This window comes from Euwallacea fornicatus, chromosome 8 (assembly GCF_040115645.1).
Source record: "Euwallacea fornicatus isolate EFF26 chromosome 8, ASM4011564v1, whole genome shotgun sequence".
Classification (NCBI taxonomy): Eukaryota; Metazoa; Arthropoda; class Insecta; order Coleoptera; family Curculionidae; genus Euwallacea; species Euwallacea fornicatus.
Genome location: NC_089548.1, coordinates 2,026,536 through 2,053,565, shown reverse-complemented (window position 1 = coordinate 2,053,565; position 27,030 = coordinate 2,026,536). Strand labels below are relative to the sequence as shown.

The following is a 27,030-nucleotide window of genomic DNA, read 5'->3' as shown; positions in this document are numbered from 1 at the left end:
TAGGGTCCTAGATATTTGGAAAAATATGAAAATTTCCCAAAACTTCAATCAGCCGTATTTCGTAAACTGTTTGTGGCAAAGAAGTTTAAAAGTTAATTTCTCACGTTAAAGATTTTCGCAAAATTGGCAAGAAACTTACGCGAGTACGATTCTTTTTCTATACCAAGAAAACGTGAATAAAAAATAGTCTGATGATAAATTATTCAGGTTGAAACTTTAATAACAGTCAACAAATTATACATGAGCCCATCAGGAATAAAAACGCTTTGGAAATGTGAAATAAAAATTCCAGGTTCGTACTTATAATACTGAAGTTGATAAAGCTGTACAATGACGTTCGATATGTCGCTATGTAGAGAGTAGAAAGTTGTGAAACTGTGTAATTTAAACTTCGTTTCTGTCACAAATAGCTTACGAAATACGAGGGATTAAAGTTTTGAGCCATTTTCATGATTTTCTAAATATCTAGGAAACCGCTGAAAATTTAGCAGCTTTATAGCGGTTTCCTTAATCAGCTTCACAAGGACCATTTCTGCTTAATTTAACCGAAGTCGTAACTCTCACCGTTTCGGTGATGGCAATGGTAGGCGGACCAAAAAATACACCCTGTATTGACTGACAATTTTCTAAGGTGGTTACGCAAACAAATTTCTATGCAGTTGAATTATTTTTAAACCCAACAACTAAGGAGAAACCGCAAATAACTACGTGAACACACCTCGGATGAATTATTGGTGTTTTTAACTTAAAGGGTTATTAGACGATACTCTTCAACTATCCGTTTTAATTCTTCCGGGAAGTTCGACTGGGTTAGATACATGTTTTTCATGTTCAGTGTCCCCACAAAAAAAGTCGAGAGGTGCTAAATCAGGTGAGCTGGATGACCACTCAATGGATCCTCGACCACCTATCTCCAGTAATATAATAATGTTTTTAGTGTAGTTTTGTATTGGCATATTTTCTCACACGCTGGCGCGTGATGCGGCATTAGCTCATCGGAATCGAACTTTAATGAATAAATTCTGATTAAAAATTTATTGAAACGTCTTTTATTTTCGCGCATTTCCCATTAACTTATTTGGATGGTCTAACAGCCCGGAACACGAAAAATTTATGCGCATGTGGAATGAAATCCACTCCGTTAGTGAACCGTTTAGCCACAAGAAACTCTTGAAAAATGTAGAACTAATCAATTCAGTGTTTACCGGCAATGCGGGACACGGGTTAATCATTGTTGAGCTTATTCACTGTTGTAGTATGTAGAAGTGCAAGCACAAGTTCTGGACAATCCAGGAGCTGTTGCTGGATATTTCCCAAGTGTTACGCACATATCTGTACGCCTTAGGTAACGTTCAGTTGTAGTGTAGGTCCTCACAGCTAAACTGTAATTATGCTCAGCTCAGGAAGCGAAACATTTGCTGGAAAATTGTAGATTCTGGCTGAAGTGGGCTCACCAATCAAACTCAGAGACAGACACGCATAAGGTATGATTTCTTTTTATTTCATCATGTGCTGCTCATATACTGTTAGGTAACGATGTGATTCAAAGGGCAGTTGAGGATTTGCTTAATAGACATTTATCAATATCAATATTAAATTTTTATTAAATTATTAAACAATTTAATTAAACATTTTGGAATTTTTATAAGACGAAGACCTGTTATCAAGCAAATCTGGTATGCTGGAATTTTGATTGTTTTTAACAAGTGTCAACATTTTAAAATAGTGTATTCCACGGAACTGTCAAAATAATGTTTAAGTATTATGACAGCTTCGCTCTAGGGTATTGTAATACGCATGACTGTTCCTCTAATCTAATACGCATGACAATTCTTTTGGGAGATTTTAGCGCGCATAACAAGTGCTTTAGGGTATTCTAAGATGCGTAACGACGCCTATAAGGTATTCTAGCGCGCTGTCAAAATTTAACACCTTCGAGTGATGTACTGAAAAGTCTTTGAAAAAAGTCTTTATGGACTAATGAGAAAAAAAGCGACCGGTCTAAATAAGTTTTAATAATGTCCGGATTGCATATTCATGAAATTAAAATTAAAATTACAGTTGTGAAACTTTTTGCTTTAATTTTCTGCTAAAACACATTTTATTTTTGACCACTTAAAACCTGTTCCAAGGCAGCACACAACTAGAGACAATTTTATTTATAATTTTCTAATTCCTTCCCCGTGTTTTGAACTAGATCAAAACTTGTCAGGTGGGATATATCGTGCCCTCGTAACTCAAAAAAATCTTTGAATTTCTATAAAACTAACACAAAGTCCATTACGAATCAACATTTTTTATTATTAAATTTGAATTATAGATGCACGCATAGAAGCAAATTATGAATTTTCAGGAGCTTAGGTTTTCATTTCAATTTTAATTTCATTTTAAAATAAATTAAATTTTGTTGTCGGGGGTGTACATAATGTTCTTTAATGCTACCTGTGAACATGTGAAAATTTTGTGGATAGAATCTATTCAAATCTATGATGTTATGATCGCACATTAGCCACCTACAGTGTATGTCAAAATTAGCTAAAACCGGTGCAACATGTTATCATGAAAATATTTCAGGGAGTAACAGTGCTCCGTAAAACATTTAAAAAAAGCTAATACAATTTTGGTCAAAAACGGACCACTTTCGATATACAAAGTGGCACTTTCACATGTTTTCTCACATTGTGCAGTTTTCTATCGTATGCCTTGGGTTAGATTTTTGAAATTTCATACACCTATTTTCTTTAAGATCCTCTACAACAAAATGTAAAAATCGTCTGTTACCATATACAGGGTGTTATGTTTTTTTGGGTTATGTATTAATTTACGCTTTATACCGTTTTTTCGCCCACTTTATGTAATTTCTGACAGAAAATTTAAATTAATTCTTAAATTCTTTAATTTTTTGGTCTCTTGTAGTATTTTCCACCGTTTTCGCACAATTCGCAAGAATATCTGTCAACGAAAATTAGCAAAGTAAAAGAAGGAAACAAAGAAGTATGAGGCTCAGTTATCGACGATCTGAGACAATTCGCAATAATGAATTAAATTTCTCACAATAAAAATAAATATTAACGAAAATAAAATTATATAAACTACATAAAAAATGCATAATATGAGAAAAAATATGGAACTTTACCACCCTGTATGTCGAAAGTGGCGCCTTTTTGACCATAGGTATATTAATATTTTTTAATTATTTTGCTGAATACTATTGCTCCGTGAAATATCCTCATTATAAATATTACACCTATCTATCCTGCATACACATAAGCATTCCTTCAATACCTAAACTTTTTCTCCTTCAAATAAAATAAAAAAATTGTTTATAATTAACTTCTGTTCCGTTTTCTAACTTTCTTCTTTAGCCTTATAATTTTTTATATTAAATAGGGCTATACATATTACCGCACGTTTACTCCATAATGGAACGTTTACTTCCATTCTCATCCAGACCGGATCAATTCCTCAATAACCAAGGAAAACAATTCCTGGAAAACCGTGGCGTCACACATAGTATGTTTCCTGGTAGATATTCAAATCCCAATCGATATATCAGCTACCTAATTAGATAATTGACCATCCCTTGACCATTGTCGAAACCTGGGTGGGCGCATCTTAGCTCTTTTAATTTGAGTCTTATATGGGATAGGAGGAAATGAGGAACATTGTCCTAAAATCTTCGCGTGTGCCAAGCCATGGTTTATAAATTAACGTGGTGGAAATAAAGTATAAAACCTTGGACTTGTGTTGGCATAGATTAATCAATATGCCGTTATAAAGGTCGGACCGCAATAAAGTCATCATAATAGAGTACCTCCCAGGCCTTGTTATTAGCGTTAAAAATGAGTTTATACTGTGAAATAAGTTCCTTATTAAAATTTCTATGGCGGAATATCGATTGCTACACTAAACAATGTCTGGTGTAAAAAAATAATAGAAAATGCTATTTTGTTGGGATTTATTTTACCATTACCATTAAGCATCATCATGAAAATATGTATAATAAGCTTGCTGAATTAATTAACTTTTTTTTTCGTGTTTTAGGAAACAATAGTGAAAAAGGTAGAATGACACGACGTTGTTGGGAACAATTAAGCGATAGAAGACAAGCGAAACAAAGACACGTTGAAGACGGCCTGTTCCAAATTGCCTCGCAAACCTGTAGCTTATTCTTGCAAATTAATAATACGAATAATATCAATTACGGCGACAATAATTCGAATATTCAATTAAATGGGCAAGTAGTACTTAAATTTGTGCACATTTAAGCCTCCTACACACGCACGATTCGGTCGCACCACCGAGTGGTGCCACTCGTTGAAATGTACCAAGCAGCGTCGCTTAATCGGTTCAACCCGGTAGCACCATCGAGTAGCGTCACTCGTCACTGTAAAACACCTCTAATTTAAATCTCTTTATTTTGGACAAATCTGTCCAGATGAGTCGCTAACGCGCCACACAGTCGCAAGGAGAAAACAAAGTTGTTTAAGTGTGAAATTGCCTATTTATGCCGATCAGCGTCTCTCTCGAAAGGTTCTGCATTGCAGAAGGGCGAAAAAAAATTCTTTTGCGCCAAGCTGGACTTTACCACCGTGCGAGAATACCTCCTATTGCCTTGATCCCCTTCCACACAACTCGCTCAGCGGCATCACTGACTACCGTGACTAAGTCGCTGACACAAGCAACTCACACACCCAGCGAAGCGATCATCTGTAAAATTCTCAGATACCTATATCGCTGCAGGTGCCAGGAACCAGTAGGGCGACCACTATCCTCCTATGTCTGCTTTGGATTTAAAGATATCCTGTCCTTGGGGATGGTACATTGTTGAGCTGTGTTTCTTAGACTACCACATGCTATGAGAAATTGCCCAAAGATACAGAAACACGCGCTTGATCATTGGAAAGTAATGAGTGAGAGGAGGACCACACAAAATCTCTCCTATTGGGCCGGTTGGAAGAGTACTACCCTGTTGGCATTCTCTAAAGAGAGGTTAGTCAAGGCGTTCCGCCTTTCCCCGCACCCTTTAGAACTGCCGGACTCCGCGCATAGTCCTTTGGGTAGACATCAATTGAGAGTCGCCCTCCGAGTAAGGGCTGTTTAGCCTCCGTAGAGAAACCTATATTTTCTATCACAAAGGCGCTCGGTTCCGTCTCTTAGATGGTGGCCAATATCTCTTCGTTTTATACCGCCCCTAGTGGGGATTGTTTTACCAAGGGAAAAGTCACTCTCTGGCATACTCCTGTACTTGGGAGTATTTTTTTTTATGTTTTTACTCTGCCAAAATAGCAAACACCTCGGTGAATGATCGCTCAACCCCACCACTACCCGTTTTATTCACTGCAGAACGATCAGACATTTTGAATGAAGAAATAGAGATTCCTGTGATCTGATCTAGAAGAGCCCGTTTCCGATTACAGGGCGTTCGATTACCGGGGCTCACCACTCGGAAGGGCGCATGGCAACGAATTAATACAGTGGCGTCTCGTACTGAATCCTGCGAAATATTATATAAAATTGTTTAGAGGTCAATCTGTCACTGACACGCTCAAAAACACTGAATACATTGACATCTCTGATGGAACGATTCTAAATAATATTACTCCATGAGTTTGGTGGGCGCCAGTACAAACGCCCCTGTTGATGGGCAGGCTCCTCTAGTGGACGCTATTGGTCGCGCGCAGTAGCGACTCGCAGTAGCTTGTCTAAACAAATTAGTTAACAATTAATGAATTTAAATCAAAGGTAATTTACAGAGTATCATCACTCGGTAAAGCGAAACAAATTATCCTTATGCAAAAGCTCTTAATCACAGTTATTACGATATTAACCCAGATTTAAAATTAAGGAAGCTCCGAATTGATATCTAAATAACTTTTGGACTGCTCAAATAAATCTATATGTTCTTTTAATTAATTTTCATTCCAATTTAAGGGCCGGATCGTCGTTTAGGGAGCCCCAATTTCCTTCGCAAAGTGCCAGAGCGAAACCAAGTACGGATAGTAGATCTGAAAGCGATAGAGAACAGTTGGTAGTCTTAATACCTCCTAAGCAGGAAAATAAACGAAAATTGTCGTATAATCCCAGTGGATTATTTCACAAACCGCGGCTGTCGGTAAGTTATAGAGGTCATTAATTTTAATCTTTATTTTCATATATTCTGTTCCAATTTAGTTAAAATCTCACGTACCAATGGATGTTTTCCTTTTATAAAGAACGGTGAGTGAGCGGCCAGATTTGACAAATGAAATGTAATTAGAGAATCAGAAAAAGAAAACAAATGCAATTAGAAACTCAGAAACTCACACCCAGTGACTGTAATAGGTCACTAAGAGTTTCTTGCATGTCGCCATGTTGTCCTTATAAAACAGCCTAAGCCATAGAAACCAAAATTACACTCAGTGTGTGGTTAAGCTTATTATACATATTTTTTCGTGTAATAGGTTTCAGTGCACCAGCGCCCCGATTCCACTGGTTTTTATAAATACCGATGTACCAGTGTCGGTTATTTTCTACACCTTTTACCACTATCTACCTTTACTGACAATAGCAGATGTCAGTGCTCTGATTAGCAATCCGATTCCCTAATTGTATTCGCGTTTGAATGGCAACAATATGTTAGTATCAGCAATTTTTTTAATACTTTTCACCATTCTCTACCTGTATTAACTTTAGTAAGTAACAGTCCAATGATTGGATCTTGATTCCTTGATTATATCGGTTTGGGATGGCAACACTGAATGCACTGGGACACCTTGCCACCTATATTAGTTTAGCCGTCAGTTATGTCAGTCACATTCGGCGCTTGCGCCTATGCTGAATATACTATCTAAACTAGCCTCCAGCTGTTCTTTGTTTTAAAATGACGCCAAACCAATAATGGAAAAGTTATTTGGTTTGCGTACATTGTATACTTAACAACACATGGAGCGTTCCTATAAATATAATTTGTAGTACCTAATAAACAAAATAAATTTACAGTAAAAGCAAAATAAACTTGTAACATAGCAAATTTATTTAAAATTTAGGTCTATTTAATAAATTAACTCTGATCTGTTTATGTGAGAAAAATGAATGCGTGAAGAGGCTTGAGAATGAAAGTAAAGCTAAATAGTACCCTTAAAGTGCAGGTATGTGGCTAAATTAAGTCATAGTGACACTCAATAGGTAGATTACAAGAGTAGGGCAATGAAAATGGAAAGGTACGGATCAATGGGTATTCTCAAGGGAATTATTCTGCCCTGCCATAGGAAAAACCTTATCTAGATATTCGTTAGTTCGTTGATAAAATGGTGACTAAACTTTGTCCTGAGCGTGATGGGAAGCCAAAACGGCAGCAAATATAGCGCATGAAAATAAGTGAATTTAGTTAAAAAGTTCAATATTTTCTGTAAACAAGTTGAAAATATTTAAAACTAGCGCAATAATTTAATATTTTGTTACAGATACTAAAATATGTTTAAAAAAAACTCTGCATTAGTATGCATAACCATATATTAAGAATTATAGGAACTGATATTTCAGTAACATATACTCATAGATATATTGCTCATTATTTTTAAAACATGGCATGATAATATACTGAAAATATAATATATAGTATTACATTGACTATCATTGTCATTATTGTAAGTTTGCTATCAGTGGTGAGTTGATCCCTATGGTACTACAGTAATGTAAGTTAAGTACTAGATCCAAAATCGTCTTAACCTACCCAATTACTTTTATTTACTTATATTACTATATCCCCCCCTCAATATTCTTTTATTTTTGTATAGGAGTAAGACGTGGAAGGTTTTTTGGTAAAATTGTCAATATGAAAATATTGAACACCCACTTGTATCATTTTAAGGAACATTTATCAATGGGACATTTAAGCATAAGCTATAACAGTTAAATTCACAGTGCTCAGTGCTATATGCTCTATGCCTGCTACTCCTATATGATGTAATTGGAAAAATTCTCATGATTAAATGAACTTGAAATTTGCTCTTTTCATAATTTTAAATAGGCGTCGTGATACTCTACATATACTTGCTAGTATTCATTACTATCTTTAGATTTTGATTAATACTGTTCTGTCCTGTTTCCTAATGTTTATAAGAAAAAATAAATTTACATACATATGCTGAGATAAAAAGAAATTGTTTAAAAATTTTGCAGAAAATTTAGGAAAATAATTTTTGCATAAGTAGGGCACAAAGAATTGTAAAGAATTGAATCATTAATGAAATTACTGACGTAAGCTAGCAACAAGCATTAAATCCTACTCAGTACTTTCAATTTAACACAAACTGTAAATCTAACGTACTTTGCAGTTTTCTTAATTTTAGTATTAATTTTGTTAATTATCAATTAAATTGACCATTAGTGATTGTTAATTATTAAAATGAGAATATTTTTAGACCGTTCCCGAGACACCTACGTCGTTAATTCCTCCGGAAAATGAACTTTGGGCACAAACTTATTCGTTAACAGACCATGACGGCAGCCCCGATAGGTATGTATTGTGTAATGCATATTAGTGCAGAGTCAATATAAGTAGCATATTGGTCCAATCTGAGCCTATTAAAGTCTAATTAAAGTCAAATTATGAACGTCCTGTCTTAACCAGAAACATTATTTTCTGCCTTCCAATTCTCCATTACTTCCTAAAAGGCTAGCGCAATACAAGGTCTCGCCACAGCTTTTATGTGGAGGACTTCTCAAGTAATTCTCTTATTCTTGTCATTTTGTAGGTGGGGTGCCAGAAACAAATGGTGCCGTCCCTCGTGCATCCCCATAACAATCATATGCACCCTGATCTTCCTTGTAGTGTTACTGCCAGTACTCGATCACGCCACCGAACGAGCCTTACAACAACTTAACAATTTTGAAAAAGCGTGTAATACCTGCAGGTAAATGAATTTTCAATCCTAAGGAATAAATCACAATTATAAACCAAATACTCCCTTAATTATTTAGTGTGTCCTTGGTGGAGAGCGTGCCCGAGGGACTGATTTACAACGACTCCTCAATTACAAATCCGTCAACCTTCGATGTGTGGATGGGTTTAATAAACAATGCGCAAAAATCAATTGACATCGCTTCCTTGTACTGGACATTACGGCAGTCTGAGGTTTATCCAGATCCTTCTTCAATTAAAGTTCGTCATGTCTAGTATAGTCGTTTGCTTAGAAATGGTCATATGCGTCTTCTAGGGTGAAAAAATCTTCCAAGCTCTCCTTAAAGCCGGCACCGAACGTGGGATATCCATTAGAATCGCACAAAATGCACCCTCTCAGAATTACCCTAATGTAGATACGGAATTTCTTGTTAAGAGGAAGGCTGCCCAAGTAAGAAGTCTGAATTTCGTTAAATTGCTCGGTGCGGGTGTTTTGCACACTAAAATGTGGATTATCGATAACAAACACGTTTATATTGGAAGCGCTAATATGGATTGGAGATCTTTGACTCAGGTAAGTCTATCTCGATGATTAAATCGCAGGATTTCAATTGAAGACTATTTCTCCCAGGTCAAAGAAATGGGCGTGGGAATCTTCAATTGTTCCGCGCTAGCAGAGGATGCTTCAAAAATCTTTGAGGTAACACCTAGACTTAACAACCTATAAATTTAATTTAAAACCAAGTATAAAACATCGAATTAGTTAATTAAATTAATGCCTTTTTAAATTAAAAACTGAGCATTTGAACATTTATGTAGAAAATAACGCCTAAATATCCTCGGTTTCGTGAAAATTTTATCATACACAAGGCAGTCAATATAAATTTTTATTGTAGGTTTATTGGGCTTTGGGTGCAAATAATTCGGTAATCCCCGATCAGTGGCCCAGCAATTTTAGCACGCACTATAACATGCAGTCACCATTAAATATGATATATGAAAACGAAACGTTCCAAACATTTTTATCCGTAAGTTACGAAAAAATTGGTTTTGAATAATACACTCTGCGAACTACACGTTTAATAATACTTCTTTCAGAGCTCTCCTCTTCCTTTCAATCCTTCCGGCCGTACAAATGACATCGATGCCTTATTAAATGTGATAAAACATGCAGAAAAATTCGTATACATTGCAGTGATGGACTATATTCCATTAATGATTTACACACCGAAACGGCTGTTTTGGCCGATAATTGACGACGCCATAAGAACCGTTGCGATCGAACACAAAGTCAAAGTAAAACTACTAATCAGCAAGTGGAACCACTCTAGACCTGCCGAGGATAATTTCCTGAGGAGCATTCAGGATGTTAATCAAGCTTATCCAGGAGTTTCTATTGAAGTTGTAAGGATTTTTTTTATTGGTTCCAGGAGAAAAATACCATTAAACCACTTTTAGAAACGTTTTGTGGTGCCAGCGAATAATGAACAAAGAAAAATCCCTTATGCAAGGGTGAACCACAACAAGTATATGGTGACTGATAATACGGCCTACATAGGAACTTCTAATTGGTCTGGAGACTATTTTACGAATACTGCAGGAGTGGCCTTTGTTTTGCATGATCCGATATTCGACAGGAATGCGAAACTTACTACAATTCGTAGTGAATTACAGGCTGCGTTTGAGAGGGACTGGAACTCTGAGTTTGCGCATTCACTATAGGATTCGAGGTATCGTCTAGATTGAAGAATATTGTGAAAATATTATTGATAATAGAATGTTGAGGTTGGTTATATAGGTTCGTTATTTAAATTTTTTCGTGTGAATAACAAATAAAGGTACAAATTTCGGTCAACTATTATATTTTTTTAGTCCCTAGAATAAACCTACCAGTCGACTTTCTCTAGACTCAGCTTGAGTTTGACTAAAATTAAAATCAATGCGCACTCAGTGTATGCAGCAATATAGCCAGTTTACGGATAAATAGGCGCAGATAGGTGTCTGATGGTACTACCGCGCTGGTGCGTTCGCTCGAATGCGACAAATCTGAAACTGGCACAGTAAAACAAAGACTTATACTTTGCTCTATCTACTTATTTATTTATTAGATGTTTGATATCACAATTTTGAAATTCGGAAACGTTACAAATAACAAGTTACACTATCACTTACTAATTAGGTATTACATATTTACATACAAGTTTCAACTTTCTAAATCCGATTGGTAATTCTCGGCAAAACAGATAACAATAAACATAACCGTGAATGAAGATTCTTACTTTGACGATCGTTGTTGATATAACACATTGTATGTCCATACACGATTCTCCCTAAATATTGGTGGATTCAGCAGGTTCAATGTGCTAGAAACTGATAGTGAAATAGAGAGAGAGAGGGACCCAGAAAAGTGCGCTGGTATCCTAAAATTCAGCACCATTGAGGAACAGAATCATAATTTCTGCAATATTTTAAATTCAGATTCACACGTTATATTAAGGAACTTAAAAATTATAGTACGGAATTGTAAAGTGCAATAAAAGACCAAAATATCTCCTACCTTAAGCTGCATTATAATGTCAGACTTTCGGTTTAGATCCGGAAGAGTTTTCCGGATAACCAACGAACAAACCTCAAATTGAATTCCACACTCGTAAGTGCATATACTAACTAGGACTAGAATAACCGAAAGGTCTAGCAGTAGACTCTATCGTAATAACTATTATGATTATAATCAATAACCTTATTATTCTACTTACGTCATAATACAATATATTAGCGGTACATCTAATACAAGCAACGAAATACCGATTACTAATTTGATTGAAACCAAGTAAAGCACAGTTCCAATTTTCTCCTACCTCGAGCTCAAAAAGTGGCTGAGTAATGCTATTTCATATCAGTGAGTGGCAGGTTTTGTGATATTGAATATCGCGTAATATCGATTTTAGTTTAATGAATAACTCGGGCAGAAAATTTTCAAATACCCCTATAAATTGCATTTCTTGTGAGAATTTATTAGGTTTTCTACAAAAAAAACTAAGTTTGGAATTTTTAGCGTTTACGTAGAAATAGGTACGCTAAATATGAAGTGAGTAATAAATAACAAAATGGAAATTTGCGACCAGGCTTCCTTTGCGGTCATTCCGTTGGTCGCAACTAATTATTAAAAATAGATATATAATGATATTAAGCATAAATAATCTCAAAATAAAGCAGATCATTGAAGAAATGGAACAAAAAATTGAATGAAAAAATTTGACAATTTTCAGTTACAGTAACTGAATCACTTTCTGCAGACACCTACGTGCACCTGCTTCATCAGCATTCTCGAACTAAATTTTAACCATAAAATGTTTCCATAAAAAAAAGAGTAAAAAAACAGGACAAACATGAATATGAAGGAAAGTAAAAATAACTAAATAAAAATTTGCAAGTAATTTTCCAGCCGAAAATAAATGTTCTATTCAGTCAAAAAAACTAATTGAACAAATGAAAGTTTCAGGGAATGAGTGAGTTCTTCCTCCATAATCAAAGGAAAATAAAATAGTACGTAAAAAAATGCTTCGTGCATTTTGCTCCCCATTTTAATGTCTGTATTTAGTACAGCTTCTAAGGCGTACGTAAAGATATCGGAATAATCGTAGAGTAGACGACTCAAGCTGAGTTTTTGCGTGAATTGGATTTAAATGAAGATTCGTCTTGGACCCGTTATTGATGTCGCTAGGTAGAGAAATTTCATATGAATACATGAATAATGCCATCATTGATCAATGGCAGTTCATCTAGCGAGGCCAATGACAAACGACGTAATAAGTATCAAGAACAGTCAACAAGCATCACAGTAAAACCCGCACGGCTCGTGATGCTTTTAACACTTTTTGTACGACCGAAGCGACACAATTATAACATTTTAATATTTGAGTTGTTTGACACATAGTTTGATTGAGTTAACCCTAAATATACTTATAGTCTTAGAACCCTAAGCAAAATTCCTTAAGAGAATGTGCTTTACTCATAGCCCTAAAACGGTAAGTAAATTCTTCTACCCTTAGGAACTAGGAAATACATTTTCCTGCGTTCTAAATGGACACCATAAACATAAAAAAAAAACAGGTCGTACAACAAAGAAACTAGACATTTTAAAATTAGGTGAGATATGCGCTTTTTCATGTCTAATATCTTACCACAAAGATTAAGAGGCGATCGATTAAGGTGACAAATACTCGGGTGTCAAACTAGAGGTACCACGACCCCGTCCTCGACCCCTGCCTCGTCCTCTACCTCGGCCTCTCCCACGTCCGCGTCACCTCCGTCCATCCGTCAGGCCCCCCACATAATCTTTAAGATCAAAACAGAAGAAATAGGAATAGTTCTAAACTGCTGACAAATCTATAGCTGTGCAGTAAAGGAGCGATAAAATGTAGTCCCTTAAGAACACAATTACGAAAATTTATTTACCCGGAATGTGAATTGTAATCCTTGTCATATCTCGACCAATCTAAACAAACAAAGAATTCACTACTATGATCGTTAAATTTACAAAATTTACAATTGTCAAATTACTTGATAGGAGCTGGGGCCACTGAGAAAAAAAAACCTAACTGAGCAAATACAGGATAATGAAATCCGATTGTTCTGTCAGATATAAAATGGGTCGCACTTTCGACATATAATCCAATAAACGAATAAAGTTGTGACTTACCTATGTTGCTAGTGGTTTTCTCCAAATAAGCCAAGGGGCCCTGAAGCATACCTCCGGCACTAGCTTGACCGAAATGTCCCGATTGGCCCATTCCTTGCACAAGCATACTTTGATGTGGGGAAAGCATACCGGGGCCAACAGTACCTCCGCTCAAACCAGGAGGGACCTTAACAAATAACAAACATTTCAAGTTGAGTTTTTTCTTACAAAGCAAGTAAACAAGGAAAAATACATAATTTAGCTGATTGTATATTTGCTAACCAACCCTCCTGGTTATGGCACAAGGCCTGCTCCCAAAAAATTAAAGCAGCAAATGAGACGTGCATGTATTAAAAAATAATTTATTTTATCCCAAAATTTCACAAAAATATGCTTCAAAATCAATCACTTTAAGTCTAGGAAATAGTTGAAACATCTTTAACTGTAAGTAAATAATCAAATGGAGTAGGTAGGTGCACTCCATATAGAAAATATTCGGAGAGGCAACAAGTGAGTATAAAGCAACTTTTAAAACTTTAACTCTGGAAAATTAAAACCTTGAGAGTTAGTACACAAATATACACCGGGTAAGTTGCAGTGTTGCTACTTACAAAATGTCTTGCAACTTTTCTTTTGCAACCAACACTTTCTAAATCATTTGCTTCATTAAAAAGCTCAGTATACATCAACCTACAGTTAAGAGAGAGACATTTTAATCTATCTATCTTCTTTATATGAATAAATCACAAACTCTATTAAAAATCTAAAAAACTCATTGCCATATTAAAAATTCAGTGTGACTTCTCAATGTAATAAAAAAACAAAACAGTTGTAAAATTCATGGAAGAAATTATTGTCCACACATCAAAACCTAACACCTCAATAGCACATTACTTCTACTCATACTCGTAGCAATATGTTTAAGGTTAAGGATATCTTCACTAATTCACCGTCTATCTACCTGCATCTGCTGTATTTGCTGCATTTGTTGCATCTGCTGTTGCTGTGGCACTTGCATTTGTTGGTGTTGTTGCATTTGTTGCTGTTGATGGTGCAACTGTTGCATGCTTGTCGGCATACTAGGCATCATTTGACTAGGAGGCTGAATACCTGGTAAATTTGTAACTGGTGAGGGAGGAATTGAGCCACCACTGGTTCCTGCACCAGATGGGGTTGTTGCACCACCTTGAAAATAAAAATATAAAATAAACATATATATACAAGATAAACTACAAAATACAACGCTTACCTGCTTGTGCTGGGCTCTTTGCATAGCTATGTAAATCAGCCAGCAGGTTTTGCCACACAACAATTTTATCATAGTGTCTCTTAATTAGTTCCTCTTTTCTTCCTAATTCCAGCTTAAGTTCATTTATATCTTCTTTAACATTCATTTCAGGTTTTAATGCGGAGAGTAGGAATCTCTTTTGAAGGAAAAAGGCCTCCATTTGCCTTGCCAAGTCAATAAAGCGGTGCATTGTATGCTCTACTTCCACCTTTATTTCATCTTTATCTACTGTGGGAACAGCTTCCTCTTTTGTGAGGACATTTAAACATGACTAAAAAATAATTAGATCTAATTATTAATCGATAGATTTCAGTAACAAAGCGTTTTTAAAATAAATTTTATGTAGAAATCTGGCACTGTTCTTGGTGTTGGATATGCAGTTAGTCTTGTTGCACAACACGGGATCTCAACAGAAAATATTGAACAAAAAGGATCATTTTTTAATAAAAAATTGCATGCAGGTACTGAAGGATTAAATATTGGGTTAAAATAAGAAATTCTGCTTTTTTTACCCTGTTCTAAACATGTACAATAGTTGGGTCTACTAAGAAGTCAATAAAACTACACAACCCATAACAAAACATACCTGGAATGCTTCTTCAAATTCGTCAACTAAATTTCCATTACCATTCGTTGGGGTTGCCATTGCTGATACGGGAGGTGATGGTTCTTTGAGGGGATTCATGAGAAATTCGTTTGAGGGTGGAGATAGCTTCAAGGCTGTATTAGAGTTTTCCTTGATGTGCTATCTATAGCATTACAATAAAGTTATTTTTCTTCCAACTAGTCAAGAAAAGACTCGCCGTTTTCAATCTAGTTGTTGTAAATATAGAATATTTCTCTATTAGATGGATTTTATATTTCTTTTAAGGGGGCTTTTCAGGTGGGGTTGTGTATTGATTTAAATTTAAAGAAAAATGGTCGAAAGTATGACTGTCAAATATTTTTGGCGCCGGCGCCCACACGACAAATAACATATGAGAGAGATTAACAGAATGAAGAGTTTACGCTTTTAGAACAGTTAGTTAGGAATTAGCGGCGTAGGTAGAGCATATGATACGTTGAAAACCACTGCAAAGTATACAGGATAGCCCAAAAGTATGGCAAACCTTAAAACTGCGTATAACAGTAGCGTAAGGTGTGAGTAATATCTACATCTGCCGTATCGAACAGGTTTATGTATGTACCAAGATTGTTCTAGCTTTTAAATATTCCATTTTGATTATTTTAAAATATTTTGTTATAAATAATTAAAAAATTATGAAAGATGCAGCAAAAACATAAGAAAAAAAGGTTCTAAATAGAACAGAGAATTTTCATACTTAGGAGTAAACGATTAGTGCGCCACAAAAATTATAATTTGTAAAAAATACCTCTAGAAACAATAATACCGAGAAAAAATATTTTTAATCTTTGTCACACTATATATTGCACACAAAGCGTTTGCAAACTTATTTACATTAACTTTTAAGCTTATTTTTGGCTGTAGAATATGTTGTTCAAATTATGCAATTTAGTTTCGAGACACCCTGCAGAATTAAAATTGATTCTTCACCGTCCTCCAACTCATGATTGTAAGTCATTTTAAATGCAGTTTTAGCAGCACATTTCAAATGGGTGTCTTTACTGCACGTCCTGGATAAGTTTTACATTCAGCTCCAATAACCTTGTATCTGCTTGTTAGATCAGGTTAACTGATGGTTGTCGGTCTTAACTGGACTTTTAAAGACTTGTGGTACTTACCTGTAATAGGGAGCTGCTCCCAACAGAGATATCCCATCAAAAGAGATACTTTCGATAGAACATTGCACATGGAATAGTTTCACCCCCTAAACGCATTCATTTATTCAAAATTGCTTTAATATACCGCCAGCCCCACTTTGCAATATCTACTTCCAAAGGGATTATTTTTCAGTCGCTGCGTAGCCTTACAATAACATGCAAATTCACACGGTTAATAACAACACTTGATGGCTTAATTATTGAGCAATAAATTACTTTAGGCGACTAAAGCTGTAGGGGAAGGTCCGACGTTGTGGGTAATCCGGCTCACGGCAGCTTATCCGCTTTCCTAAATCCGGTCTTCCGGCCTCATTATGCTGCTCCCTGGGAATCCAGATATTGTTTTCTTGATTGCATTAGAATCTGCCTACTCAATTCTACGATAAAACACAGAAAAGGCTATGATGTCATCGCCTTCCTTCCACAAATTATTAATTCTGTTTCTGGAAATCAACTATGTCTATCTGAGTAACCAGGTCGGTTAAACTGGGGCAAAGTTTAGAGTTCAAGAATATGAGGTTACTTATTTTTAACTGGACTTTTCACGAAAACAAATATATTCTTTGCCAATCAAATGCTTCTGGTTTTATAACAAACCGAGCTCAGACGACACCGAATATGGGTTAAAGTTTTAATTTACGTGTTTGAAAAAATCGCTCGATCAATTATATTTGTAGCGTTATCTTTATCCACTGAAAATATTTTTATATTATTTTCTTTACACAAAAAATTAGGCGCATTTTACTACATCGTCATAAAACTTTATTTGTTATCTGAGCCACTAACCTGGATTCGAGCCACTATACTTTTTACCGTTAAGTCGGACATTGAAACTCCACCACCATTTGTACCTGGCTAAGAGATTCTGATATGACGTAAACGAGATAACAAATAGTCAATTGTTTTCGACTGTCATGGCGGTCTAGAGCCACCTTCGGTAAAACTGCCACAATATTTTATCACATACAGACAATGCACAAAACTTCAATTTTTCTAAAAAATGAATTGAATTTTTAATAGTAAAATCTTTGTTTCATGCTTATGATAGATAGAAAATGGATATATGATCCATAGTGATAGTGTTAGTGGACCTATCAATGCTATTGCAACGAATATTAAAGAGAAAACAAACGAGAAGGCAGAAAAAACTGACAAATGATTCACCCTTGAAGAACTCCATTACGAATTGGGTCCGAGAATTAATTCGTGGAGGCATCAGGAATTAAAAGTTCATGTTAGTTGAAAATTAATGTAACCACTGTTCGTAATCACGTGACGGCACCTTTCGCAAAAATGAGAAAAATAAATTGTTTTCCGTGTTCTGGATTAAGCAAGTGCCTCTGGTATTAAAGCAGGTCGAGCTTAGATGCCCCTGAGTTTGCATTGACATCTTAATTCACGTGTTTGCACAGATAACACAGTCAATTATGACTATAGCGTTTCTTTGTCAACTGGAAAGATATTAATATTATTTTCCTTAGGCAAAGAATTGAATGTGTTTTAGATCATTGTCCCAAAAAATTTGTTTTGTTACTGGAGCCGTTAACCTCGATTCGGGACATTGTACTTTTCACTTTCAAATCGGACCTTACAGATTGATTATCCTTTCTAGCTTCCCAGAGATGTTTGATACGTCATACAGACTTAATTCCGTATAAACACTAAATTGTTTTCCATCATGGCGTTCCAGAGTCCCCTTCGACGAAAATACCAAAATAATCCATTCATCAAATGTCAATCAGAATAAAAAAATTACTCGAATTTTTACCATAAGAATATGTACTTCCTATTAATGATATTTAACAATCATATCAGTGAACATTTCGCAGTGAAAACAAATATCAAAGTGAAACAAACATGAATGCATAAAAAGTTACAAATCACTCACCCTCAACTCACCCGCCCTTCATTAGGTAGTGCGTTGCGGAAGATTCATGTGAGCACCAGGAACTCAAGGTTAGTTTAGGTTAATGTAACCCTCATTTGTGATCATATAATGATATTTTTTATGAAAATCAGAAAAATAAACTTTTTCCATTCTCTCGATCAACCAAATGTTCGTGATATCCGATCAAGCTCAGCTCAAACGACTTTAAATATGAGTCAGCATCTTAATATAACATTTTAATTAGTTACATGGTTATAAGATATTTTTCGCTGGGAATGGCCGCAAGAACACATTTCTTAAGTTTACCAAATAACTCGTTTGATCCCTTATATACATATGTATGTATTTATATATATGCAGCGTGTCGACGGTTCATGGAGCCACTTTTATATCTCAGAAACTGCTTATGCGATTTATTTCAAATTTGGATCACTTGAGTATGTTTAAAATTCGAATTTAACCTTCATTATTTTTTTATATTTTTTGTTGATGACAATAGTACTATTTGCTAAAGTAATTGGAAGTATCAAAAATAATTTATTTGTCCTAATCTATAACTATTTGACGCTAGTAACAAAAAAATTTTAATGACTTGTATATTAAAGTAAGGATTGTCACTTAAAATTTTATATTTCAAAGAGGGTTCGTCCTATTTCAATAAAATTCTACTGCAGGGAGTTTCTGACTACGTTCTTTCATAAAATGTAAAAAAAATCAATTGAAATTGCCCTAATAGGTTTTTCCGATAATTGACACCCCTTTTTTACTATTTGCTAAACATACGCTATTGGCAAAAAAAAATGATCTCGACCAAATCGAAATCGCAACTTAAAGATACTAAACACAAATGCGAAATAAAACGCGTAAGCAGTTCCTAAAATATTAGGATGACTGTGAATCTTGAGACACGCTGTATAGGTATGTATGTGTATAATTAAAGTTTCCCTGTATAAACTCTAGAAAAGAGGAAAATTGCAGTATATTTTTGTAATATATTATCAAAAATATGCATTATATGTTGTCCACATAGCCCGTTTCTAGGCGCATGTTAAGAGTAACGTCTTATTTCCTATTTTACCTACTTACGCCTTTCCTTTCTCCTCCTTAATGCAGCATTATTAATGGTTTTTGTCCAAATCCCTTGTGATTTAACGTAGCTAGGGAGAATTGCAAAACCTTAATTGAATTATTATACATTTATCTTCAGGGGAGATGTTAAATCAAATGACGGAAATATGATACATAACAAATATATTATTGAGAGCAAAATAAACAATTAATATAAGTTTGCATGTCAAATACATCCTGTGTCATCTTTATTGACTAAATTTTAAATACGATTTTCATTAAGTTTTGGCTAAAATAGTATTTACATTTCATAAAGGTTCCTACTCACCTAATTATTGTTAAGAACCTTTTAGTACAGGTCCGTTTTACATAACAATAATTATTATAACGTTATAATTGAGACAATGCAACATATATTGATAAAGAAAAGCTTGATAACTTTCTTTGAAACATCATTAAAAATTTACTTGTGCGGGGAGTTCTACTGGAATATTCAGACCATTAGATTCTACTTGTGAAATTAACAGACACGTATTTTCCCTTTTTGCTTAACCGTCCGTCACTTAAGCTTTAAAGCTTAAGTTTAATCAGGCTATATATATATATATATATATATATATAACTTAAGCAAAGTAATCATGTTGAATCGCTGCTATTCGAATATGACGTATCTTAGCAAAATTCACCAAGAATTATGAGATTTGCAAACGAAATTAAAAATCAATTGGCGTAAAAAAAATTATTTATTGTGGGCCCTTAAGGTCTTAGGCCAACACTTATGAAGTAGCGATATTTTATTTTCTTGAATTATATGTTCAAAAAATTAAGGTTGGTCAAATTTCATCTCAACGAGCTGCAAGATATTTGAGAAAATACAAAAAGGGGGCGTGTTCAAAAAGCCCTGGAGTCCAGACAATCGGCTTTTGGACCAAAAATAAAAAATACCTGTGTATTAATTTTAGTAGTACAATATGGTTGACATTGTTGAATTTCGATTTGGGATAATTTGTGGAATTGTACCTATGCATATTGCATATTATCATGGTCAACAAAGTGTGTATCATACAGCTGCAAGTTATTATTAAAACTTTTAAGAATATACAATAGGCTCAATAAGTGTTGTGTTAATGGATTAAAATTGATCCAATAGAGTATGCGTACCCCTTAATAAAAACTAGAGTATACGACTTAGAATATGAGATTGAAATTTTTGGTTAAAACCCGAACCAGTACAAAAATTTATTAATCGGAAAAAGCTAAGTCTACGTTCTTTTAACAAGCAAATTTCGAGAAACTGAAAAAATTAAATATTTAGTATCTATACTCCACCCTTATATTGAGTATACAGGATGTGGCAGGAGATAATCTTATCCCCTCCCCCCTAGGGATACCTACCACAAACACCCTTTAAAAGTGACACAATCCTCCCTGGAGGTATCACTTTAGGAACACATAGCGATAAAAAATAATTAAGAAGTGTTACAAGTTCGTGTTGTAACCTGTTTTTGTCTCCATAATTGGTATCAACCAATCTATTTCTGTATAAGAGAACTATGCGCTCAAGTTCTTCCACTTTTAGAAGAAAAGAAACAAATATTGAGTAACAAAATTTATCAATAACCCGAGTTTGAAAGTGAATTTTGTCCAAGTTCCTTGGAGGGAGCGCCTATAAAAGATTATTTTGGTCCTACTAAACGCTAAAGAAATATGAGCACTCTTCCACACACCTGCTGCCCTGTACGTGCATAACTTAATAGATCATATTACTTTGTCATCACATAATTTCCAACATCCCATTAACTGCTGTAAGTGTCCAAGGGTTCAATGCTACTCCCAGCACAAGGCCAATACGAGGCCGAATGGAACAAACCCTGCTGTTGAGCCCTGGGTGGCAAGATCCGAGGGATCATTGCGCCGTGCTCATGGTGATTGGCTGAAAACATGGTCAATCCTAAGTCACTTTGGTGTGCTTGGTACTTGTAATGGGTGGAAATATCGCCCTGCCCTTGGAACTGAGCTTGGCAGGCTGCCATCAGTCCGTGAAAGTCGAACTTGTAAGCATATCGCTTTCCGTGCACTTTGGACATTATGTTCTTGTCGTAATAGTACCTGAAATTGGTTTAGGGTTTGCGGAAAGCAATGAGAAATGACAGACAATATGATGGTATATACCGGATGATTGTGCAAAGGGTTTCTAACCTCCGCAAATTTCTACGGGATTTTTCCAAAAAAAATTTAAGCTTTTCGTAGTGTAAGTTGTCATTTTTTGACGCACATAAATTTTATACATGACTCCGGATTAGGAAGGAGTGTAAAATCTTCTTTGCAATTATACATCACAAGGTGATATTTGGATTCAAAATGGTGGCACAATAGACGCTTGGATTGGTCGGGTAGTAAACGTCTGCGGCCACCACACACTCCCAATATAAATACGTTTGATTTTTTTGAAACTATTGGTATACAGATCTATGTCACTTAATGAAAAATATCTGGAGAATTATTGGAGACGCTAGTTCCGTCGCAGAGTCCCCTTTGATGTAAGATAGTTGGGAGTATCAAGTTATTAGAATTGATAAAACGTTAGGTTGATTTTTTGCAGGTGGCGCTGCCTATTGCCTATATTGAAACATTTGTTTTAAGCACCATTGCTTCGAAGATACCCTCTATAATCTTCGGGTCAGGGCGCTACTCCTCATAATAAACGGACGATTTCACGAGGGTAGAGGGGGGATTTCTTACCTGAGAGCCCGACTAAGTTTGTCATAATTCATGTTGGGTTTCGATTTTCTTTCCCCCCATCGTCGGGCAACTTCGTCTGGATCCGTAAGCTTAAATTCTCCGTTGGAGCCTTCCCAAACTATACAGCTGGCATTAGACGAATCGCCGAGCAGCTCTAAGAGAAATTGCCACAGTTGGATCTGGCCGCTGCCTTGTGCGACCAATCGCTGTGTAGCTGCGTTGAAAAGTTGATGCGACTCTGTGGGTGTGGCTGAAAAAGTGTCAGCTCATTTGGGAAATATTTAAATTTGCGTAATCCCCGCTTAGGAGGTCGCAAATTTTGCGAGAGGTATTTCCACTTATTTTAAGAATAGAATAAAGAGTATATCGGTAAATTTGTTAATGGGGTGCTGCTTTTCGTCCTGGATTATAGTCAATTTCCACAATTTCCGTCATTCTAAACCTCCGGGGTGGCGCAAATTGGCGCAGTACCACTGAGAAACACAACACACATTAATTCTTTTAAATTCTATTCTTCCATCTTTACTCTTCGTGAGAACCGTTTGGATAGGTTCATCTGTATCCAGGACGCTAATATTATCCCGTTATAAACTTTGAGGCTGGATTTCCCTCAATAGTACTTGGACCAGATATGTTCGCAAGTATCTCACTTTCATAGTACCGGGTGTCAAGTTTAAAACTTATTTTTCCCATTTCTTAAATTAACTTAACGGCAAGGGCGTATCATGATTGTAATGGCAGAATTACGATATCAGTTGACAAAAACAAGACTAGGTTCACGTTCTCTTTATTGATGCATCTAGATTGGAGTTGAGGTCAGATTTTAGAAGAATTAGCATGTGGAGAAAATTCGGAAATGAAAATTGTTTTGAAACTGTCTAAGAAGTGGATGGATACTAAAAGATAAAAATTGTGGTTTGGGCTGAAATCGAATTTTTTCCTACTCTTCTTTTCTCCTAAGTTTCTTTTCATTTTCTTCTAATTCTACATCCTGTTTTCTTGCCACTATTACACAGATATATAATTCGTCCTGATGCATGATAATCCTCGCCTATACGTAAAGAAAAGCAGATCATCAATATGTATCTCCATATCAAAGCCAGTCCAATCCACCGATATAAATCTAATAGATTTTAATTCAATAGATTTAAATCCAATAGAATGTGTTTTTCTGAAATATGCCTAAGATGTGCATTGTGGTATGATGTTTCAAACGAGGTATGTGGTCTTAAATTATATACATGAGGAATGGCCGAATACTGATCAAAATGCGACCAAGTAAATATTTATTTAGAAACGCACCTAGGTATGCTGTAATTAAGAATAATGTTATCTATAGTAGCTAAGTGAAAGAAAAAAGCTTTTTCGTTAATTTAAATATATAGCATTTCCTACGTCCCGTGTGACAAACGATAAAGAAATATGGCTGACACCGAATGCAAAAAACACATTCGTTTTTATCTCCTGTAGACATTAAAACTTTCAGTTCCCTCGAATTTCAACTAGAAAATCTCATAAAATTAGTATAAATAATTTACTAGATATTGAAAGCATCCCAGACTTTTGTTATAGACTGTGTAAACTTAGAAAAACTTTCAAATTTTCAATAACACCGATTGAATGTTTTGATACACTTCGCCGACAGAGAAAATTGCAGTTTTCCTATCCTCTATAAAAATATAATATTAAATAAATACTTATTTAAATTAAAATAATTAAAATTTGACGCATTTCAGATATTAGCGGTCACGATTAATTTTACTGGTAAATATGTTCTATACGAGTAAAAAAAACCATATATCAATGAATCAAAATGAATTTTTCCTTGACAAAATGGAGGAGGTAAATTACATTATTGTTTAGTTTTATTTAGTAATTATTATAATGAATATAATTAGAAAGTGGAACATTTCCAAAATGTTTTTAAGATAGTTCCTGGATTATACATTTTCCCATCCCTAATATTGTACGTTTATGGGCGTTTTGTCGAATAGGCAGGTAATACTTAATTAGTATATTTATTTTGAAGTACATCACAGATTGGATACTGATGGAGGCGTCTTAGAATATACACCAAATTTCAAATAATCTATTTAACTAGAATAGAATACAATATGAATCAGGAGAATGGATATAAAATTGGGTAGAAATTAAAATTAAAATTAATATGGCAGGTTCGATTTAGCGGAAAAATTACCTGATGAAGGCAAATCGTATTTGGAGAAAATTTCCTTCTAGCGACCGTTTTAAACATTATTTATTTCCTATATTACTTACCATGATAAATCATATTAGTAGATAATTTCCCATACAAGCAATGTTGCTCGACGGACGAGAATCTCCTGGCCACTAACAAATCCTCGGGAAAACACCTGGACGGCAGCCGCCACATGGCTGCCACTAATTACGAAACATCGTTAAAAGACCAACGGAAAGCGCGAAGAAAAATAGCCGTTCCAGAAAAGCCGAATTTCCGCATCAGCACCCTCGACGTTGACCCTTCAGCGTCTGGAAAACAAATGTTTAGGCGCCAAAGCGTTGCATCACGTAGCTACAGCTACTTCCGATAGGACCTTTTATAGTTACTTGGGTTTATGGAAATTTCTAGGATTCATGAATTTTGAAAATGTACTGCGTGACATATATTATTCATTTAGGATAAATTAATCTTGGACCAGAGTTACGTCTGTCTACGACTATTTTCAAGAAAATGTGAGTTTGCCATCTTAGACACACTGAGCCCCAGATTCGTCACCTACTGAACACGTCTGCGATACTGTAGGTAGAATATTACGAAATTTAACTCATTCTTGGCAAACCTCATTAGCAGCCCTTTGTAATGTATTATAAATAGTCTGTAATTAAATCTTTCTCATTAAGTCGATACCTAAACGTGTTTAGGAGTAAATAGGAAATTGTGGAGGGATGGAGGGTGATAGGGAGGGAAAGGAAGCGAGTGAGAGAAAGTGAGAAAGAGATAAATGCATATTGAAAGCCAATAAGATAAAACAATTTTTACTGGGTGTTCTGTTTTTTATGCCACTCAGTGTTTACATTTTCATGCGTAGGAATATGAAAATTTATTCATTCGTTCCAGGATGGCACTTTGCTCTTTAGACAGTCTTAGTCTGAGCAATTTTTTCCACATTAAATTTTCAGAATAATTTAAGAATTGAATAAATAATATACCAAGTGGCCCAATTTTTTGCAGAACTATATGGTTTATAAATGCCCTATTGGGACCTTTATCGGTTGGTGTTTAGACTAATGAAGCTAATTCTGGTCGCAGCAGTAGATTTCCATGACCTAATTAAATTTTGTCCATATATGCAAGGCGCATCCTTTATATTCGGACAATTTCTTTTTTCCAGAGATTCTCCGTACACTAGTCATCGCTCCAGCACTAAATCCTTTCAAGTGTTTTATTGTAGTTTCACATTTATTTAACTTCCTATATTTACTTTCCCCAATTGATTATACAGTCGATAAGGAGTTACGGGTTCTTATCTGGAATTTGCTCTTTTCTTTAGCTTAATGCGATCGTTTCCAATTCCGCTCATTTTCCGAGAAAATCGTTTCATGGCCGGGGGTGAGATTATATCGTTCGCATGAACGTCAATTATGGGAAGAGCTCGTATTTTTCACTCGCGTGGAAAGTGTGGTAGAGTGTCTGAGTGTTATGCTTTATTGCTACATTTCCAAGACATAAAACTCATTATCTAAATAGAGAGAGTGCCTCAGAGCATACCCATCACACCATAATATTCTATTGCCACCCTCCTTCAAATTTTAAACAATTTTCTTCTAGAATGCTTATTAAGATATGCTTGAAATTCCAGGCGATTGGCGGGACTTTAACACGAAATTCATGAAAAGTTATCATCTTGCCTGTGGGGCAAAGGCTTCGCCCTCGCAACGGGGGTCCATCTAAAAGTCAAATGGGGCTCGGCTCTTTCGACTGTTCGAGGGATTTACTAAATGACAGGGCGCTCTCTCATGCAGGGAACGAACTCATTGTATTTATTTATCCGTCACACTTACCCGGGTCTTATGAACTTGATTTATGGTATTTGCACTTAAGCGAAAAACTGTTATTTTTGTTGCACGGAATTGTTGATAAAATTGTTTCGATGTGTCTGAAACGCAGAGTGAAAAATTTTTGATCATGAAATACGTTTATGAACAGAAAATGAAAATCGGTATCTTTCAAATGATATGTCTGACCCTTCTACTTTGGATTTAAATTCAATTTTGATTTTTTTTAATTAAAATTTACAGATTGTAGATGATGGGAGAGGGGTGGGGAAGAGTCCTGGAGTATGCAATAAGACGACATTCCTATAAATCTGTATACATATAATGCATCAGTTTCTACCATTTTCATACAAACCACACATTGGGTGTTTTATTTTTGGGAACATACTCTATAAATCCATCGAAAAATCCACTAAAAATATATTAAAATCTCAAAAGTCACCACAGAAAAGTAACCAAATAACACATATAATGCCTCATTTCCTATCATCTTCATACAAAAGACACATGGGAAGTTCTATTCCATGGAATAGACTCTACAAATTTAATAAAAAATCAATAAAAAAATCTAATAAAAACTCAAATATCAGAGAAAGGTAGCTATACAATATATGTTTACCTATTTTTCGGTACATACACTGTGATTTCATTGACACTTATTT

General features: G+C 35.3%; 3 protein-coding genes across 8 annotated transcripts; 1 reads left to right on the top strand and 2 right to left on the bottom strand.

Annotated features, from left to right (window-relative positions):
• The first annotated feature begins 1,204 nt into the window (after window positions 1–1,204).
• On the top strand, window positions 1,205–10,739 carry LOC136340542 (5'-3' exonuclease PLD3-like). Of its 3 annotated transcripts, XM_066284710.1 has the most exons (12): window positions 1,205–1,345; window positions 1,399–1,484; window positions 4,045–4,237; window positions 5,935–6,115; window positions 8,406–8,500; window positions 8,739–8,897; window positions 8,965–9,145; window positions 9,201–9,458; window positions 9,516–9,584; window positions 9,781–9,912; window positions 9,983–10,288; window positions 10,343–10,739. In XM_066284710.1, exons 3-12 carry the CDS (start codon window positions 4,068–4,070, stop codon window positions 10,604–10,606), a joined length of 1,815 nt encoding a protein of 604 aa, XP_066140807.1. In that variant the 5' UTR covers window positions 1,205–1,345; window positions 1,399–1,484; window positions 4,045–4,067; the 3' UTR covers window positions 10,607–10,739. The 3 variants fall into 3 exon arrangements, with proteins under 3 accessions (XP_066140807.1, XP_066140806.1, XP_066140808.1); XM_066284709.1 differs by having other exon boundaries at window positions 1,208–1,484; XM_066284711.1 differs by lacking the exons at window positions 1,205–1,345; window positions 1,399–1,484; window positions 4,045–4,237; window positions 5,935–6,115 and adding an exon at window positions 6,837–7,130.
• Window positions 10,740–10,957: 218 nt separating this feature from the next.
• Window positions 10,958–15,796, bottom strand: MED28 (mediator complex subunit 28). Of its 3 annotated transcripts, none has more exons than XR_010732322.1 (6): window positions 15,440–15,796; window positions 14,815–15,124; window positions 14,527–14,750; window positions 13,587–13,752; window positions 11,442–13,222; window positions 10,958–11,342 (listed from the first exon to the last, which is right to left on the bottom strand). XR_010732322.1 is itself a non-coding variant. In XM_066284669.1 (5 exons), the coding sequence occupies exons 1-5, from the start codon at window positions 15,536–15,538 to the stop codon at window positions 13,188–13,190; spliced, it is 834 nt and encodes a 277-aa protein (XP_066140766.1). In that variant the 5' UTR covers window positions 15,539–15,796; the 3' UTR covers window positions 10,958–13,187. The 3 variants fall into 3 exon arrangements, 1 of the variants encoding a protein (XP_066140766.1); XR_010732323.1 differs by having other exon boundaries at window positions 10,958–11,304; XM_066284669.1 differs by having other exon boundaries at window positions 10,958–13,222.
• A 4,041-nt stretch (window positions 15,797–19,837) lies between these two features.
• LOC136340492 (transcriptional regulator ERG homolog) lies at window positions 19,838–26,586 on the bottom strand. Of its 2 annotated transcripts, XR_010732316.1 has the most exons (5): window positions 26,375–26,586; window positions 24,611–24,841; window positions 22,334–22,583; window positions 21,319–21,700; window positions 19,838–21,257 (listed from the first exon to the last, which is right to left on the bottom strand). XR_010732316.1 is itself a non-coding variant. In XM_066284639.1 (4 exons), exons 2-4 carry the CDS (start codon window positions 24,723–24,725, stop codon window positions 21,388–21,390), a joined length of 678 nt encoding a protein of 225 aa, XP_066140736.1. In that variant the 5' UTR covers window positions 24,726–24,841; window positions 26,375–26,585; the 3' UTR covers window positions 19,838–21,387. The 2 variants fall into 2 exon arrangements, 1 of the variants encoding a protein (XP_066140736.1); XM_066284639.1 differs by having other exon boundaries at window positions 19,838–21,700; window positions 26,375–26,585.
• Between the last annotated feature and the right edge of the window lie 444 nt (window positions 26,587–27,030).

Coding starts and splice junctions, on each gene's coding strand:
- MED28 (XM_066284669.1), bottom strand. CDS start 15,538: ATGAATCCCCTCAAAGAACCATCACCTCCCGTATCAGCAATGGCAACC. Junction 15,125..15,439: donor AATTTGAAGAAGCATTCCAG/GTATGTTTTGTT, acceptor ATTATTTTTTAG/TCATGTTTAAATGTCCTCAC. Junction 13,753..14,526: donor AGCAAATACAGCAGATGCAG/GTAGATAGACGG, acceptor TTATTTGTTAAG/GTCCCTCCTGGTTTGAGCGG.
- LOC136340542 (XM_066284710.1), top strand. CDS start 4,068: ATGACACGACGTTGTTGGGAACAATTAAGCGATAGAAGACAAGCGAAA. Junction 6,116..8,405: donor TTCACAAACCGCGGCTGTCG/GTAAGTTATAGA, acceptor GAATATTTTTAG/ACCGTTCCCGAGACACCTAC. Junction 9,913..9,982: donor CGTTCCAAACATTTTTATCC/GTAAGTTACGAA, acceptor TACTTCTTTCAG/AGCTCTCCTCTTCCTTTCAA.
- LOC136340492 (XM_066284639.1), bottom strand. CDS start 24,725: ATGTGGCGGCTGCCGTCCAGGTGTTTTCCCGAGGATTTGTTAGTGGCC. Junction 22,584..24,610: donor TACTAATATGATTTATCATG/GTAAGTAATATA, acceptor ACACTTTTTCAG/CCACACCCACAGAGTCGCAT. Junction 21,701..22,333: donor AAACTTAGTCGGGCTCTCAG/GTAAGAAATCCC, acceptor AACCAATTTCAG/GTACTATTACGACAAGAACA.